The 17,844-nt window shown below is 40.0% G+C and overlaps 1 protein-coding gene across 1 annotated transcript; it reads right to left on the reverse strand.

Annotated features, from left to right (window-relative positions):
• Positions 1-2,574: 2,574 nt before the first annotated feature.
• On the reverse strand, positions 2,575-15,968 carry LOC119736657 (alpha-N-acetylglucosaminidase-like). The gene is made up of 20 exons (XM_038210672.1): positions 15,960-15,968; positions 15,239-15,305; positions 13,636-13,787; positions 13,166-13,347; positions 12,396-12,614; positions 12,106-12,267; positions 11,324-11,395; positions 10,839-10,902; positions 10,005-10,078; positions 9,515-9,668; positions 8,717-8,866; positions 7,652-7,797; positions 6,644-6,812; positions 6,322-6,415; positions 5,941-6,109; positions 5,208-5,328; positions 4,913-4,975; positions 4,666-4,709; positions 3,920-4,077; positions 2,575-3,509 (listed from the first exon to the last, which is right to left on the reverse strand). The coding sequence occupies exons 1-20, from the start codon at positions 15,966-15,968 to the stop codon at positions 3,382-3,384; spliced, it is 2,397 nt and encodes a 798-aa protein (XP_038066600.1). The 3' UTR covers positions 2,575-3,381.
• Between the last annotated feature and the right edge of the window lie 1,876 nt (positions 15,969-17,844).

A 17,844-nucleotide genomic window follows, 5' to 3' on the forward strand; every position in this document is an offset into this window, starting at 1 on the left:
GGGATATGGTTCTTTGTATTCTATTTTTACTGGGATTTGATTGAGATTTAAGGTTATTTTAGCGGTCAGTGCGATCCTATACTTTTACCACTATGATAAGTCTTTCATAAAAAAAATTATGTAACAAAATATTTTCAAGAACTAATTTTCTTTCATAAGACTTATATATATATATATATATATATGGTATTAGAATTTTTGAAGTAAAATATTGCATTTTCAAGGTGATTAGTGTTTAACGAAAGTACTTTGCTTCTTTTTTGTAAAATGACGTAAGCTGTGACGTAAGAGGGATTTTAACAGTGTCAAGTGTTTTGTATACACAACTCACACGTGTAAATATAATGGGAGATTCTTTTACAGTTTTGAGGCCGGGGTTAAAGGGACACCGGGTCCTAGAACAGCCCAATTGGGCTACAAAACGCGCTTTGAACGAAATGATATTTATCGGAAAGAACATTTAAAATAGGATAAAAACATCCACACAACTATCCTTTAAAACCTGGTCTTTTTTGTGTTATTCCTGTATTACGCGAGAACGAATTTCGGGTTCCACTTTTGCGACCGCAAAAAGTCGAGCTGTTTGGGTTCTAATTGTGATTTTGGTAAAGTGTTCGCCTTTAGCGGATGCCGAAGAAAATATTTTTTTTGCATTGGTGATTGGTCACCGCTGTTCCCGAGACAAACAAGTATATCGTACAAACAGGGAACGACAGGAAAAACGTATTCGCGCTCCGTAGTGTCCGATGTAAACAACCGGGTTTTTTTCTCGGGAACGGTAAGACATTAGGTTGGTTTCCTTTCAACCAGATGTTTGAAATACGATAAGTAAACAATCCATAACATGAAATTTTCCGGTGATTTCAGGACCTAGTGCCCCTTTAACGTGGAATTCAGGTGATTGTTTTACTTGTGTAAAAATGGTGATCGATATATGCCTTACAAATGCAAACGGAGTGTACCGTCTGCGAAAAAAAGAATGATATACAGGGCAAGAAAAAAAGCGGAACCCAAACCCCAAAAATTATATTTCATGTTTAAAAAAATGTGTAGCACCAAACTTAATTATGACTGAAAAGCCAATTTCATAAGCTACTTTTAGATGAAAAAAATACTGAAATCGGTCAATCCGTTCAAAGAATATCACCATTTTAAACACAATGCGATTTCAAGAATCGTCGTCACAATTGTCTTTAAACATCACCAGCGATAAAATCTCAGTTTAAATGTTTAAATATTCAACATAGTCTTTTTGAAGGCCCGTCTTAAAAAAAAGTAGATTTTATAAATGGTATTGTTTGTTTAACCGGGGTTGTTAATAAAGATTTTGTGCACTACAGGTGGTGACAGTTTTTGAAACAAGTATTCTGTGTCATTTTCTTTGTTGTTCCAAACAGTCAAAACACACAATAAATTGCTTTTTTGGACGAGAAAGGATTTAGGGTCGTTGCGTTTAAATGGTGATTTTTTTTGAACGGATTGAGCAATTTCAGTATTTTTTTCATCTAAAAGTAGCTTTTGAAATTGGCTTTCCAGTCATTATTATTTTTGGTGCTACATATTTTTTTAAATATGAAATATATTTTTGGAGGGTTTGGGTTCCGCTTTTTTTGACTCACCCTGTATCTATCCACAGTGCGAACTCGCCTATTATGTCTCTTTATTCTTCTCTGTCCAGGTTCTCTTAAACATGTAGCCTATACTCTAATGTAACATAGCGTGGTGTATATCGTAGCCTATGCGTACAGCGGTTCACTATAATAAACACAAAGAATAACAAACTTAAAGTAGCATGCATTAACAAACATAAAAGAATAGGAAATTATCCATATAGGCTATACTAACTTGATTATCAATGCCATGGAAAACACTAAATGAATTAAAGAAATCCTTATTAGGTATCACAATACATCAGTATTCCAGAATTATTTTGCTCGTAAACATAACTGGTCAAACAAATACATTGTACATGTAATATTAATAAAACAATACGTTTGTATTGCGTTCAGTTTAAAACTTGTTCATGTTTGCCATAAACCTAGCCTATAACTGCATATTAATCCAAAAACCCTTTGACCAATAATCACTCTTACCAACTAAATCAATTCACTAACTTCTATAACTATGATGAATAATTTGATCAAACAACAAAATGAAACAAATCTTACCAACTGAGTGGAAACTTCTCAATACTTTTCTAAATAACTTGCATCGTGAAACTACATGTAGACCCAACTTATATTGCTTTGTACTAAATGCTATATACTGCAAACTTCCATTGACATATGTGACAGTTGAGCCCTTGGTCTATTATACCTCTGGGTCATGACCATACTAAGCCTGGCATTCGGTCATTTCTACCTCTACCTTGTCTGGTTCCCTGACCCCATTGTCCTTGGCAGTTCGGACTTCAAAAATGGGCTCCGGTAACTAGCGGTGAATATGGTCTAAGGCCGTGTCCGAAACGGGCTTCCAGAGCTACGGCTACGTCTATTGTCAGCGCGTCCCCGCGTATTTTCAATGGGCGCAGACCTAGACCTAGCTCTAGACAACTGATTCGGATGCAGCCATACATTACGGAAATCCGTGAAATGTATGCAAATTATATGCATGACGTCAACAGGTCTGAATCCCGCCTCTTTAATTCAAAATCACAACGGTAATGTTTGCCCGCGCCCAGCCTATTGGAAAATTGCAATAGCCTGGCCACAAATTTGGAATTTTGGAGGTAATGAGCTTCGATATTTGTTGAGTTTGAAAGCATCTCTGGCAAATTACTCGTACCTTTTTAACATTCAAGAACGACTTTGAAGTGGCCGTTACAGGAGTACACACCTATTAAGTTCCTTTGGGCGCCATTTTCATAGAGCTGTAATTAATCAACAAGTCTTTCGCATTCAATCACACACAAATCAAGTACATGCCAAGCACATGCCAATCACAAGTCAAACACAATTCACTCACATGCCAATCACAAGTCAATCACATGTCAATCACCTGCCAATCACAAGTCAGTCCCAAGCCAGTCACATGTTCAATCCATGTTATGATAACAATGACACATTAAGGAACGTCTTTTTTAAAAACTATTATTCATTTGAATAACTTGTCACGTGACATGAGACGCAATGACTCGTGTCTCGTAGGGTGCACACATTAACGGTAAATAGGTGCCCAACCCACCAAAAATGGGTCAAGCCACCAAAATGCAAAAGAAATTGAAACACGACATGTTGGTCATCATTTGTCTGTGCAGCCTGGATACCCGTGAGAGTTTTGAGTATTTAAACAAATACAAATTTGAGTCGGGCATTTATCACTGTTGTCTATGGAAAATTATTTGATTGTGTGCATCCTGCAGCGACATGTTTGTAACTCCGTCTACTTGTACATTTCGGAGGAGTGGCTAAGCAGCTCCTTGCTACCGGCCTTTTTTCCATCTCCCTCCCCTGGCGCAAAATATGGCCGATAGTTTTGGTAGAGCTCTATCGAGAAGCTAACGGTGTCACCTGCACAGGAAAACCAAAACAAAACACGGCGGGTAAGAATCACGTCTGGACAACGTTTTGGTAAATGCATCGATGTTAAAGGCATAACGATGTAGGATCGTTTGCATTTATCCCAAGTACCAAACCGAATTATTGTCAAAAAGCTTTTAAAGATTAAAAATATACTGGTTCACAACACCCCGTGAAATTTCCAACGATCACCATTGACCGATTTTTGCAAAAGAGAGTGCTATTAATGAAATCGCGTTTGGTGATCAAAAAGCTTGTGCGTGATCTTCCATATTTTCTCGAAAAGTCATATGAGTTGAAATTGCAACAGGTTAGGTTTTGAACATTCTTCTTCTAAACATTTGTTTTAAAGAGAGAATCATTCCTTTACCAACTGACGCATGCGCAATGTGGTATCGTACCTTTAGGGGTGGTGGGAAACTTGTCATTGGAATGAGTCCAGGGCGATTCGATCCCTTGGAAGCAGGTTTCTCGGAAGTGAGTCTCGTTCAACGGTTGGTGATCCATGATTGCTTGCTCTATCATCGTCGTAAAAAGACTCCATCGCTCCAGGTAAAACCTAAGCAAAACACCAAGCTTCTGCTATGTTATTTGTGTATAATCTCATTTGTTGAAATTTTTTATACCTGTGTTTTTTAAGTAACACAATGAAGCTAAATACATAAACAAAAATGGTATTAGTGGTGAATTCGGGATTTTTCTACGGGGTAGATCCAGTGTTGATGTCCAAGAAGTTTTGGGTTAGGAATGCTTCGGTGGTGAAGCCAATATATAAAGTAACACACGGGCTGCAAGATAAGAACTATGTCTTCTGACAAAGTTTCATCCATTAAAGTTTTTTTTGTTGAACTTTTTTGGAAAGAGAACACGTTTATTCTAAGTTGATTTGTGCCGCTTACGCCAGAAAGATCCACCCTGCAGGAATTGACCTATTGTCAGACCCTTAGTAAATCGACATTTTTAAATTATCTACTCCATGAAGTTCATTCTTTGGTTCGTTGACTCATTCAAATGTGAATAACCTAGTTGGTATTGCAAAAGCAGTTGAAAACATTTTGAGGCGAATCTCAAAAATAAAACGGACAGAAGGCGACCATCTTTAAAAATGATTAATACAGATGATGACTAAACGTATTCTTATACGTACCTTCCTACCAATCCGGCCCAGTGTTTGTTTGCGTAGTCACGAATCTGTGAAGACAAAAAATCAAGTACATTTTTTGTTCATACTTATATAATTTTTCGTTCATACCGGATTAGAATCATAACAAATCGCAGATAATCTTCATATCCTGCATGAATCTTACAATTCAGGAATAAATTATTCATGTACTTGGCCTTAATGTCGTCGCACATTGTTGCGGTATATGGGATGTAATGCAGCTTTTCTATACCTCGCCTTTCGGTCCCCATAATGTAATCTGATTCCTCGCGTTGTACTCCAGCCACTTCTTCTCCTGAATATGAAAACGAACAAAAAAAATCGGTTGAGATTTCTGCTATAAAAATGCCAATTTGAATTCCTTTTTTTAGTAACGTTTTCATGAGGTTATTGTGATCAAACTTGGACAAACAGTCAATCCATTTGATTATTCGTATCCCCGACCTTTACCCCTTTCCCATCCCACCCCTCCCGCCATATCTTATACCCCCTCTACAGTCCAAGGCCAGCCAAAAACAGGGCCATACCTCTGGGGTAGTTCCTATAGCCTTCGCTGCCTCCAACCAGTTGCCTAGCAACCAACGGCTGTCAGTGGACAACAGGTTGTCCAGACGCAGCATCAGTGTCATCAGGTTTACCAAGTTGTTACTGGGAGAGAGAAAAAAAAATCTTGTATTCATGGAAAAATTTCATCTGTGAAGACGTTTGCTAATATTTTTGTCAATAAACTTCCCACCAATCGAATCTGCCCATTAGGTTAACGGATATCTCGCCACATGAGTATCGTAACGGCAATGGCCTCACTATTCTCCAATGCTATTGGTTGCAGCTATGCGCCGTGACGATTTCTCCCTGTTGCCTGATTGGCTAAAGACGCATGCAAATATTTAAATGATGTTGGCCCCGTGTTAGAGTTCATCAGGTAGAGTGCTGTATTCTGACTCTACATCGAAGGGACCACCAGTCTATACATACCGGTGCACACATACACGTACTTTGTCTACATATACCAATGGATATCTGTCAATCAACCAGTTCGCTGTAACCAATTAGATCACGACTTTTGGTCACGTGACCACGGTAGACCGGTCAAACTCGTTTCACAAGCACTGTGAAAAATGGACACAAACCAAGGTGGGCTGGACTAATGGTCAATTGGATGGCCTCAATTCTCGTCTGCTTTGTTTGTCGGTTTGTCTGGTTATCTGTGTACATGTCGTTCATCTTACATAATCTTTGATTTACAAAGGAGAACCTTACGAGACGTCTTCCAGACTCCGCCTGCCGTAAGCCGCTGAAACGTTCAGGTACATGTGGTACGATAAATCCTGCAGGACTTGGCGGGAAACATCAATCAGGTCGTATCTGCATAAATAGAGGAACTGGTTTCGTGAGTCGAGTCCAATTGGAAATGTACCTCTGTAGTTGGCTTAAAACCCAAAAATATCACAGTATCTTCGACTTCAATATATTGTTCGTTTCTCTTCCGATGGATGGGGCATCAGTTACGTATACGTGTTTCTTTTGCATTGTAAATCCTTGGGTCTCCATTCCGCAATACTCATCCCTTTAGGAAACTGTAAATTAGAAAAAAAGTAATGCCAGCAGATGTCATGCGCCCTCTATTGACGTATCGCGTACCTGAACAGACTGCTGTTCTTGATGTCGGGGTGGCTTTTGTGGCTTCGTTCATCAGATTCCAGGCTTTGGCCACTTGGGTCCAGTCATACCAAATCTGAAATGGTCAATCGATTGTCAATTTAATCAATTCGGTATTAAAATAAAATGGCCCCGCCCCCATTGCTACAAAATGACCAAGTCGTTAGTGAGAGAAAGTGAAAAAACACTTATGCAAGGGCGCTAAACAACAATAATGCAACTATCGCTCTTGATTACTGACGTCTTGGGCCAAGACTATTTGCAATCAAACTCTCATATTTATTTGCCTTCCCTAGCTACATACATTTGGCTTGATTCCTGATGGTTGCGGTAACCGCACGATGGGTCCGTGGTTACCATTGCCGTGGTTGTCTTTACAGTTGTAGACCGTCTCTTGAAGGATTTCCCAGGCCTGAAGCACTTCCTTGGACGACCGGCTTGGACCGTAGCGAGCGAGGGTGTAGTTGCTAATCCTGTATCAAAATTGGGGAGAGATTCCTGGAGTGATTGGTCTGCTTCGGGGGGGGGGGGGAGGTATATAGGCCGTGTTTAACTTCCTCCTCGTTTTTTTTCTTCAAATGATCAACATTTTTTAAAACTCGCCATAATGAGCCCCAGTTCAATAAAATTGGCCTAGATTTGTCCGATTTTACCGAAACGAGTACCTTACAAAAATAATCGACTGTTCTTGATCGTGTGTGTCAATCAAACAGTGCTCGCTGACCAATTGGATCACGAATTTTGGTCAGGTGACCACGCTGGCTCCGTCAAACTCAGTCACGTGCACCGTGAGGAATGTACCAAAACCAAAGGTGGGCAGGGCTTGCGCTTATGGCAAACCGCGGAACGGTCCATTTTCCCTCCTCATATTGTGAAAGTCTAAGCGAATTATTATTTCCGGTGCTAAACTCCCCCTGGGGGCCAACGGGGGCCATGCCCCCCACGAACCCATTTTTTTGTTCAGTGACGTCACTATATAAAGGCAGGCACTGCGTACATCATCATCTTTTTCTCCCAAAAAGTTGGTCAAAGTGGTCAGAAATTGCCTCACATTGCACCACAGAGCATTTAGAATCCAGATATTTTCGGGGCCCCAGCGAGCCCCGAACCCCACGCCCTAATTTTTTAACTCACTTTTTTTTTGGGGGGGGTTCGATTTTTTTGGCCCTCACCCCCCCCCCCCCCCACCCCAACAAAATGTGTTCTGAAGTCGGCCTTGTCTGATGCCTGCCTGTTTAAATATCCTTATTTATTTTAGTAAAATAAAACAGAGAACTTTAAGTCAATAATCTTTAATATCAATAAAGCTCACCATTGAGGAATGGATGCGACCTTCTGTGACCTCCACGTCAGGTCATTCATAAATGCATACATGACGTCATTCTGATTAATCCCCTCCATTGTTAAGCCGGTTCCAACGATGGTTGTATTGACGAAATCATACGCAGCAGTCAACCCCTAAATGAAACAAAAAACGTCTTTTAAAGGTAATTAATGGACACAACTGGCAAACAAAATTGAATTTGAACCGATTCAAGGAACAGCAGAACAATCAATATGAAGCGGCTTATCATAAAAAAATAAATCTATCGAAAGCTCAGCTCAGTAGATACCATACCATACCATAATGATCGCCAGTTTGTTACTCAGGAAAATACTTTTCATTCACGGATGTTTGCAAACCGATTGCAAACTAAACTCATATTCGATCATTTTCCGGGCAGTATTCGAGAAAAAAAACCGGTTTTTTTTCTCAAGAGATGGTTTGGTCCTAATCATCACAAAGAAAAACGTACCTTGCTCAGTGATATTCGCAGAATTCTTACACCAAGTATGATATTTCATAGTATTAATTTCCGGCAGTTAAATTTTCGAATGTCTGGAAATGGTGTTCATGACCATTAACCCTAAAAGGGCCGGCCTTTTTTTTAACCATCTCTCAGCCGGGGGGGGGGGGCGGATTCCGTCCCCCCCCCCAAGATCTCGGCCATTGAGTGACAAAACATTTTGAAACTCGGTACATACACAGAGCAACTCATCATGAACATTTTCAAGGAATTTCATGACCATAGGTCAAAAGGTTATGGAATTATTCATATGTACGAATGGTAATTCTGTTCTGTGTACACTACGTATATGGGATTTTTTGTTTTTGGTATCCAAAGATGCGCAAGGCTCGAGGCAGCTCGGGTCGCGAAAAAAAATTCAAAGCTATCGCAGAAAAAATTGAGGGGGGGGGGATTCCGCCCCGGCCCTTTTAGGGTTAAGGTAAACAAAAAACAGTGAAAGTTCAAGGGTCAGACTCCAAGTTTAAAAAGTCGTAAAAAAATAAACTGTGAGTTAAGAAAAAAGAAAAACGAATAGAAAGAAAACTGACCTCATTCACCGCGTCAAGTTTCCCGTACAGACCATGATTGCCTCCAAAGTTACCCAGCATGCACCAGATGAAATACTGGCCGTAGAACGAATGAAAGCGGCTGTATTGAGGGCGCTCTGCACTGGCCAGGTCAAGCACGATCATTGTCCACTAAGATAAACAAGTAAACCAAAGATTAATTAAGCAATATAATATTCTCTCAGCGTTGACAAAAAAGTAATTTGGACGTTATGAAGGACAGGTGCTAAGAATATACGTAATAATAATAAGATAAAACTAGATAGCACTGGAAGAGCGCAAACCCCCACCGAGGCTAAACAATCCCCCACCATAATTGTCAGAACACCCAATAAAAATACTGGCATAAACGGTAAAGAATCCTTTAAAAAAAATCCTGCATCCAGATCCAGATCACTCCAGATATGTAATCGATTTGCACTTGTACCCCGGACCGGGGTCTACCCGATGTTCCCCCATACCGATGTTCCCCACTACCGATGTTCTCCACTACCGATGTTCCCCGAAATCCTTGGGACTAGGATTAGGATTAGGCTCAGGGTTAGGGCGAGAACATCGGTATTGGGGAACATCGGTATTTGGGAACATAGGTATGCATCCCCCCAAGGACCACCCCTAAAAAAATGTCATGCAAATCCGTCCATAACTTTTCAACCAACCAACAAACTAACCCAACGCCGATGAAAACATAGCCTCTGTGGCTGAGGTAATAACATTTAAAAAAAGTCCAAACCAACACAAAAAACCCCAAGAAAACAGTTTTCCTTTATACATGTATACCTGTGGTACGCCTTGGATGTATGCCCTCACGCGGTATGGTGTCCAGAATGCATCCAGGAAAAGCCAACCTTGCATCAGCCAGATGCCGTTGGGATCCGCTGCAGCGATACCATTATACACTGCCTCGCTTGCACTCGCAAGATACTCGATATCTCTACATCATAATGGAGTAAAAGTATAAGCCAAGTTGAGACCAAAATTGGGAAAACCCGAAGGCTGAGTTTTTTTTGTTGTGTGATTTTTTTTATCAAAGACTCCTCGACTGTTAAAATATTGAAACGGCTAAATTAATAAAACCTTAACTTAATACCTTTCCATGTGCAACAGTTTGAAGTTGCAATTTCTGTAGAGTAAGCCAAGTTCGTATTAGACACATGTTTGTGATATTTCAGAGCCATTGTAATTCTGAAGCATCGATTTTTTTCCAATTCTAAATTGTCAAAAGAAATTCCATCGAAGTCTCCTTTATCTTAAACACACTGATACCAACCCTTGTTTTGGTGTCATCTCATTGAAGGTATCGCCACTGTACATGTGATCCGTCCCATTAAATTCTTCAATCAACTGAAAAGTAAGCAGAAACAATTCAATTTAATCCAATTCATTTTCTGTGGAGGCATCATCCCAAAAGGCCGAAGCATGTAGTGGATGTGCCCAACGATACAACTAATTATAACATTTAGAAATAATAACAATAGTTATTATTATTATAACAGTTAAACAGAGTAGACACGACAATAAACAACATAACGGCTAAAGTCAACTTAACGTAATAATGAATTTAAGTAGGCATGTTTTCAGTTCATATATGAATGTATTACTTGAAGGGCAATTAGTTATAGACGGCGAAAAGTACTTCTTTTGTTTTGGTCCAGAGAAAGAAATGGTATGATTAGAAAAGTTGTTCTGACTTGAGGTATATGACAGATTTGCAATCCTCTTTTCTTTTCGAAAATTCTCCTAAAAAGAAAAGCAATCATTAACCGTTTATTTTCAGAAATAGATGGATGGGGGTTATCATTTTATAGCAAATATTGTTACACTGGCCTTTTTAATGTTTTGTGTTCGTACTACGTAGATGCTGGAAAACCCAAGAAAAACATATTGTTCTTGTTGTCTTGTTCCCTGACCCTATAAATTAACGGAGCAATTAATAGACTTCGGGGAATTGTCAGGTCAGGGAGCCAGACTAGATGGTTTATACTCGTTTACGTTACTCGTTTATTTTATAATAATTTGGTAGTTTTTTTTTGAATGTTTGCAAATGTTGCATATTACATGGAATGACTCTCAGCACGGAATAATGTGATATGTTTCCACTCACAGCCTCGACAAAAGCTTTCCCGATGGTTGTGAATAACGCGTCTGTCGGATCCAGTAAATAGTCACTGGAAAAGAAAGAAGGGAAAAATAACACGTCACTTTTAAACAACAGAGTATAGCTGGAATGTATGTCACTTGATGCATCCGGTACACTTTGGGTAAATAGATAATCGTAAAAGCTCAATCCACTCAAACAAATGTCTGCTTCAGTTCAAATTTTGAACATACGACACATGACCTTCAGGCTGACAGTCTTCAAACCATTTTATAACCAGTAGACTTTATTTGAAATTCAGGGGCGGAGCAAGCTCATTTTTATTTAGGGCGTAAACATTTCTTGAAGGGGCACTTGCACATCCGTGCTGAAATGTAGACACCTTTTTTTCCGGACTGTTGGCCTCCGTAAAAAAGTACATGCAACACAGTTTTCGTATATGAAATACGAATGCAAAGATTTACATATTTTGTCAGGTGATTAATACTCACCAGCAATACTCCGGGTCCATACCAAAGTTGCTCCATGCTGGCTGAGGTGTGACTAAAGCATGCGGAAACACACTTTCAAGAAATGGTATTAGAATCCAAAATTATGATATCCAGAAATAAATAAGAAATTATAGCTGAATTATAAATAAATTATTTATATTTTCCAAGCATACCAGAAAAAAAACTGGCCAAACCGGCAAGTTGCCGGCCAGATCACACCAGTTAAGGCCGGCAGACACGGCATTATTACGGCCACACTGGCGCAATACCGACCAAACCAACACTATATGCTGTTCAATTCGGCACAATGCCGGCCAAACCGGCAGTATGCAGGTCATATTGGTGTCATGCCGACCACATTGGCGTCATGCTGGCCACTTTGGCACAATGCCATCTCAACTGGCACTACGCCAGCCAAAGCGGCACCAATGCCGGCCAAACCGGCAGTACGCCGGTCACATTGGCATCATGCCGGCCACTTTGGCACAATGCCAACCCAACTGGCACTAATCCGGCTAAAGCGGCACTATACCGGCCAAACTGGCAAAATGTCGCCCCCCAACCGGCACTATGCCGGCCAAAACGATACTATGGCGGCCAATTCGCTAAAATGTCGGCCATATCGGCAAAATGCAGAGTGTCGGACAAAATGAGCACAAAACCGGCGAAACAGGCAGTATGCCGTTCAAAGTGACACAATACCGGCCAAATGCCGATAAAATGTAGATACTGGCGGCCAAGTATATATGTTACATAGTGCATGAGCTGAAAGCAGCACTCACCTTTTGATAGATTTAGGGACATGTCCAGCAAATGCAGGGAGTACGGGTGTCATGCCCAGATCTCGCATTCTCTTCAGGATTTGATGCTGTAACTGCAGCTGATTGGCGTGCCAAGTTTGCGTCAGGGGTCCGCCCCAGCCGTGAATATTGCCCATGCGGGCCCTGTAGATTAAACAATGAGCTTTAATAATATGTTCTTTTCGTTTTACTGCTTAAACTGTCGTACCACTCTCATTAGCCACGACACCTATAGTGTCATTTCTTGATATATCATGATCATACAACCCTACCACGCAAGGAAAGCAGGTCCTGCAAAGTGCGTATCCAGATCCTTCTGGGTGAAACCCATCTTGAGGTAGACCTTCTGCCAGATGGCTTCCTGGGCAGTGGATGCTAGGGGCAAGTTGATGCCATTCATGGCCATCCAATCGATCTCTCTCTCCCATCGCGTCCAGTTCCACCAGACCGATGAGTAGCTGACAGTGCAGACATTCTGGTAGTAACGGAATCTGAGAAAACCAAGCCCACATTAAGACAAACAGATTATGAAAGGGCATTCCTTGCGACTTTGTACAGCGAGAATTTCATAATATCTCAGACATGAAAAGTTATAGTGATTCTGAGGGCAGTGTTACAATGTAGGCCTACTCGAAAATATGCAACTTTTACATGAAGAAAAATATCACAACTGTTATACTTGTTACAGTTTTTAACTCTCGATATAACATGTCGTTCCTTTTCAAACTAGAAAGCACTCAGAGGGCAAACCTCCGCCAAGGCTAAACAATTCCCCGTCATAATACTCGAATAAATAGTGAAGAATTCTTTTTAAAAAAAACGCGGATCCAGATCCGGACTCGGATCACTTTCAAAATCTAATCGATTTGTACTTCTACCATGGACCAGCCCTAACAATGTTTTCATGCAAATCCCTCCATAACCTTTTAAGTCATCTTGTTAACAGACAAACAAATCAACCACCAACAAACTAACCAAATCCGAAAACATAACCTCCTTGGCGGAGGTGTACCGTTTGCATAGACTTGTAACAGTCGCTCACCTGTTTGGGCTGGTAATTTTCAGAGCAGGTTGCACTTTGGGCAATTGTTCGGGCACATCTAGCTGGTCCCCAGCCCACGAGACATGACAACTGCAGTATTTATTCAGGTAGTGATAGAACCCCCACGCTGCAGCCACACCCGTGGTACCAGTGATGTTCACTCTAACCCCATCAGACTCAATCTGTCCAGTAAAGTTTGCGCATGTATATAAGTTTCATATACAGTTATTTCCATTTACAATATTGAAAACGAAATCTACGTTTTTTCAACGTGAACATATTATCTGCTACTCTTGAGGGAAAATGATATAATTGTACATTTCGTTTAATTCGGAAAAGAAGTTTCATCCAGCGCCCCCAGAGAGAACAGTCTTAGATAACTGATGGGGCTACCCTGGTAAAATAAAACGACAAATAAATAAAATAAATGAACTTTCAATGTCAAATATACATTCTGTAAATAAAGATACCTGAAAAGTGTCCGCATTCAGCGGTCCAATGTCGACATTTACGACGACATGAAAGGCCTCGGCTCTCGCTGGTATCAGGCGCTGAATCAAGTCCTGCACCGCTTGGGCTTGCACAGGAGCTGGTGTCTTCGTGCGTATAGCAGCTAAACGGTCTGTTTTGCGATAGAATAGACTATTATCATGTTGCGGCCATCTTGATGTATCCCCATTCAAATCAACGTAACCAAAGCGAGGCTGGAAGGAAAAATAGTCTGGTTCCTTTTTTTGCACAAAGACATTATCATTCAGTACTGTCATTGGATACAGGGAACATGACTGAAATGGTGGCAGCATGATAAAGGTCTATAATGTCTTGCGTTCTTGTTAACTTCATTGGTATTTGTCAACATTTTTCTTTGTTTTGCTGTCAATACCGAGTCAAAATTAAAATTCTGTTTCACATAAAACAGCAGTTGTTCGAATTTAATAAATTAGTTCCTTGTCATTGCTAGTACATGCAGTATAGAAAGAAAACTTAATTGTGGTATCAAAAAAGTATCAAACTTTATGGAGAAGCTTGAAGAAAAATGTTATTCTCTTTAAAGGTATAAATAGGATTTTGTCTTTCATCCATTTTGTTCGTTTCCAATATTTACACCAAAATTCAAAGGCGAATATTTTCATAAAACCTGTTAAAGTTTCAACTCAGTGGATATTACACTTTTAGAAAAAATAGTGAAAAACAATACACAACCTTTTGATCATAAAACATAATAAGCCTCTGTACTGATGACGTCACGCTTTGTTTACACGTGCACTTTACTATGGAGCCAGTGGGGACCCACAGTCCACTGAGTACCATAGGAAAGCACACGCGTAAACAAAGTGTGACGTCATCAGTACAGAGGCTTATCGTGTCAAAATAACTCTTTATTTCAAACGAATCGGTGAATTGACTGATCGTTTAAATCTAGCAGCAACCAGAGGAAACAATTCACGGGTGGTTATGGGATCTTTAATCCAGGTAAGGACAATATTTCGGTAGGTTACTTTTGGGATAAATGCACGTGATCCTATCAAGTGACTTGCGGATGATTTCTTCGACTTGAAATCCCTCGGCTTTTGACTTTAAAATTAATGTGACCGGCTCCACAAAAAAAGGGTATTAAGTCGCGCTGAGCATTTTTTGTGTAATGGCCCGCTCAACATTGAGAGGGTGAAAATTTCGTCAAAATGTGATCTTCATTTTGTTTTTGTCATGAATGTCATATTTAATGCCTACAGTTTTAGGTTTCATTCACAGAAATGTTGATTTTGATGAACAAAGTGGAAAAACAACCGTTTTGTGTGCATCGTTGATGTTGTTCATCAGCATAGCCAGCTATTTCAAAGCCTGTTTTCTCAGTTGAGTAATTTGAACTCCAAGGAAGTAATTAATATGCAAACACGTCATATCTCCAGAACGGGAGGGGCTATGGAGCTCTATTATATACCAAATGAAAGCTTACATTGTGGGCTTTCCTATCATGTATATAACTCAATTATATATAATATAACTTTTTTGCGACCATAATACCCTTTTTGTGGAGCCGGTCACAGTTATTCTTTGAGATAAGTTAATTACCTGCACCGCTCGGAGCTTGTCCCCAGACGGCAAACACAGTTAGGAAGAGGGCGATGGCACACGGCGTCTAAAAAAGCCACAAATTAGTATGTTTAATTAACATGTCACTTCATTCTAAATTTCAAGAGCATGTATTCACATTTTAAATTCATTTGTTGAAGCAGTTGCAAACGTTTTCGTTTAAAAACTGTTTATGAGATCATTGTGCAGATAAGAATCAAATATGCAGTTATCAGGAGCAAATCTATGGGTGCTATTCAGCCGCTGATTTGTTTAAATGATCCAATGTACTAGTAAAATGAGGCCAAAAATAATACAATTATGCCCAGGACCCCCTATAGCAGGGGCACGCCTTCGCTTAAACCCCCCCCCCCCCCAGTCTCCATGCGTCTCCTGCAAGCTTGACCCACCACTACCCCCTGGAAAAGATTCAAAAGGCTTGGGTTAAACTTTGAGACAACGTATCTGATGCTCCAAGGATTATGCTCTGCATTGCCTAACCCTGCTGAATCCAACAGAATCCACCCGTTGGAGCCTGTTGGATTGAGCAGTAAACCCCTTGTACAAACGTACACGTGCATATTCAGAGTCGGATTCTGTTGAGTCCTGATAAATGAAGCCAAGCTGGACACTGTTGGCTCTCGCAGACAACGATATCAACAGTATTATTATTGCATCAAGCTATACAAGTTTTGAAAAAGTATACACCAATAATACATACCAACTTCATTTTGCAAAAAGTGCGACGTTCGAATATGAATTCTTCAGAGGCAACTGTTCAGAAGTCAGCCTGCAGTCGCTTAAATATCAAAGCGCTGTCACGACGCTCACGCGTAATGCCTATTTTTATTTTCACAACACATCACACTCACATGACAGACCAAGGTGTAAGTTCAGAGTCCATCGGTTTTTTTTATTTATAAAATATTTTGGTCGAGTTCATTGAGATGAACAAAATGGTAACAAAAAAGTTCACCGTTGAATGGGTCTGGATAAAGGCAGCCTCCGTGGCTAAAAATAAACATGACTACACTGACGGCCCTTTTTCAAAGCTCGGCTTCGTTTCCAAATTCGCTTTATCACTTAAAGCTTTCAATGTTCCAGGTCAGCAGGCAGCCTCCGTGGCTGAAAATAAACATGACGACATTGACGGCCTTTTTTCAAAGCTCGGCTTCGTTTCCGAATTCGCTTTATCACTTAAAGCTGTTAATGTTCCGATCTAATTTTTAAAATTAATCACTTGCTTCATATATCATACAGTTATGATATACTTCTGTAAGAAAACACTGACTAATGTTGACCTGGAATCTTCAAAGTCCTACACCCAAATAGCACTGCTAGCAGGCGGAGCCGAATGGAGACCACGCCGAGTTTTGGAAAATCCCGGTAACGGTCGTCAAATTCAAAATAGTACATGACGCAGCAAAAAGTTCGCCCCTCGATCGTATACGATCCGAGTATACTTGATGCACAAAATTTTCGTTGAATTTCAGGTTTTCTAAATGAAAGCAATGAATATTAATTTGCAACTCATTTTGTAAAGTCTGTAATAATCAATTAGCAGTTACTAAAACCTATATTATACTCGGAAATACTCGGGCGCTATCCGATTGTCGACGAAATGAATTCGGAAAACTTCGGAAAAGGGAGGAATGCCTCCAGTTTTAGTCACGTGACGTAAATTGTAATACAATGTATTACCGAAGGCTACCTGATGATTCATCAGGAATAGTCGGGATCTTTTGGTCTGGGAACCAAACTATGAATAAAGTCTTCATTTGAGGAATGCGTTTTACTTTAGTGGGAAGAATCGTCAACCATCGGAAATCAACTTATAATGGATATAGTGAAAGGAGTTTTTTTTCCGGTATTAAATGGCGGCACAAAGTTACATACAAAAGATACGTGGGTCATTAATTTTTTATTTTTCTAAACATAGCAAATAGCTTTCCACGCAGTTTTTTGTGATCTAGGGACGTCAATTAAAACAAAAAATGATTTCCGAGGGTGCAAGATATATACCACCTCCTTCCCACCATTCCTTAAAATGAAGAATTTATTCAGACACATTCGTCGACGGTGAACTCTCCATCACCACTTTGTTTAGCTTCATAAACTCAATCAAAATAGCTCTGGTGTGAATAAAAAAAACCTTTTCGATGGCCTTTGAACTGAGGGATCCGCGGGAGATTGCAGACCAGACCAAACCAAAAGCCAATGGCCAATGTTGTACGTGTGTAATGATATAACTACTTTATATTTTCTAATCTACTTCTTTAGTAATAAATACAGTAGAAAAAAGTGCAGGGCTCACATAGAAGTTACAACATGTAGGATGGGTTGCCAATTTTAGCGCGGTAGTTATCACGTTTCTCGTTTGGAATAGAGATTGCCCACTAACCTTCCCGAATTGTCCTGTCTTTTGTGAAGTATAACTCTTCCTTTTCAAATTGGTAAAAAAGAAATCTGACGGTGGTGTGGTTTATTCTGTGTACGATGCCTGTAGAAATAGACATGCTCGGAGTGTGCGAACGGAGGTGGACTCCCTATTATCGCGGCATGCGGGAGTGGTTTTTATAATAATCTCAATTTTTTTATTTATAGTT

The sequence above is a fragment of the Patiria miniata genome, unplaced genomic scaffold (assembly GCF_015706575.1).
Source record: "Patiria miniata isolate m_02_andy unplaced genomic scaffold, ASM1570657v1 HiC_scaffold_3, whole genome shotgun sequence".
Classification (NCBI taxonomy): domain Eukaryota; kingdom Metazoa; phylum Echinodermata; class Asteroidea; order Valvatida; family Asterinidae; genus Patiria; species Patiria miniata.

Excerpts from the sequence above, each read along its gene's own strand:
- LOC119736657 (XM_038210672.1), bottom strand. Across the intron at positions 6,416-6,643 it reads CATCAGGAATCAAGCCAAAT|ATTTGGTATGACTGGACCCA; the intron begins GTATGTAGCTAG and ends TGACCATTTCAG. Across the intron at positions 4,976-5,207 it reads CTATAGGAACTACCCCAGAG|GAGAAGAAGTGGCTGGAGTA; the intron begins GTATGGCCCTGT and ends TTTCATATTCAG.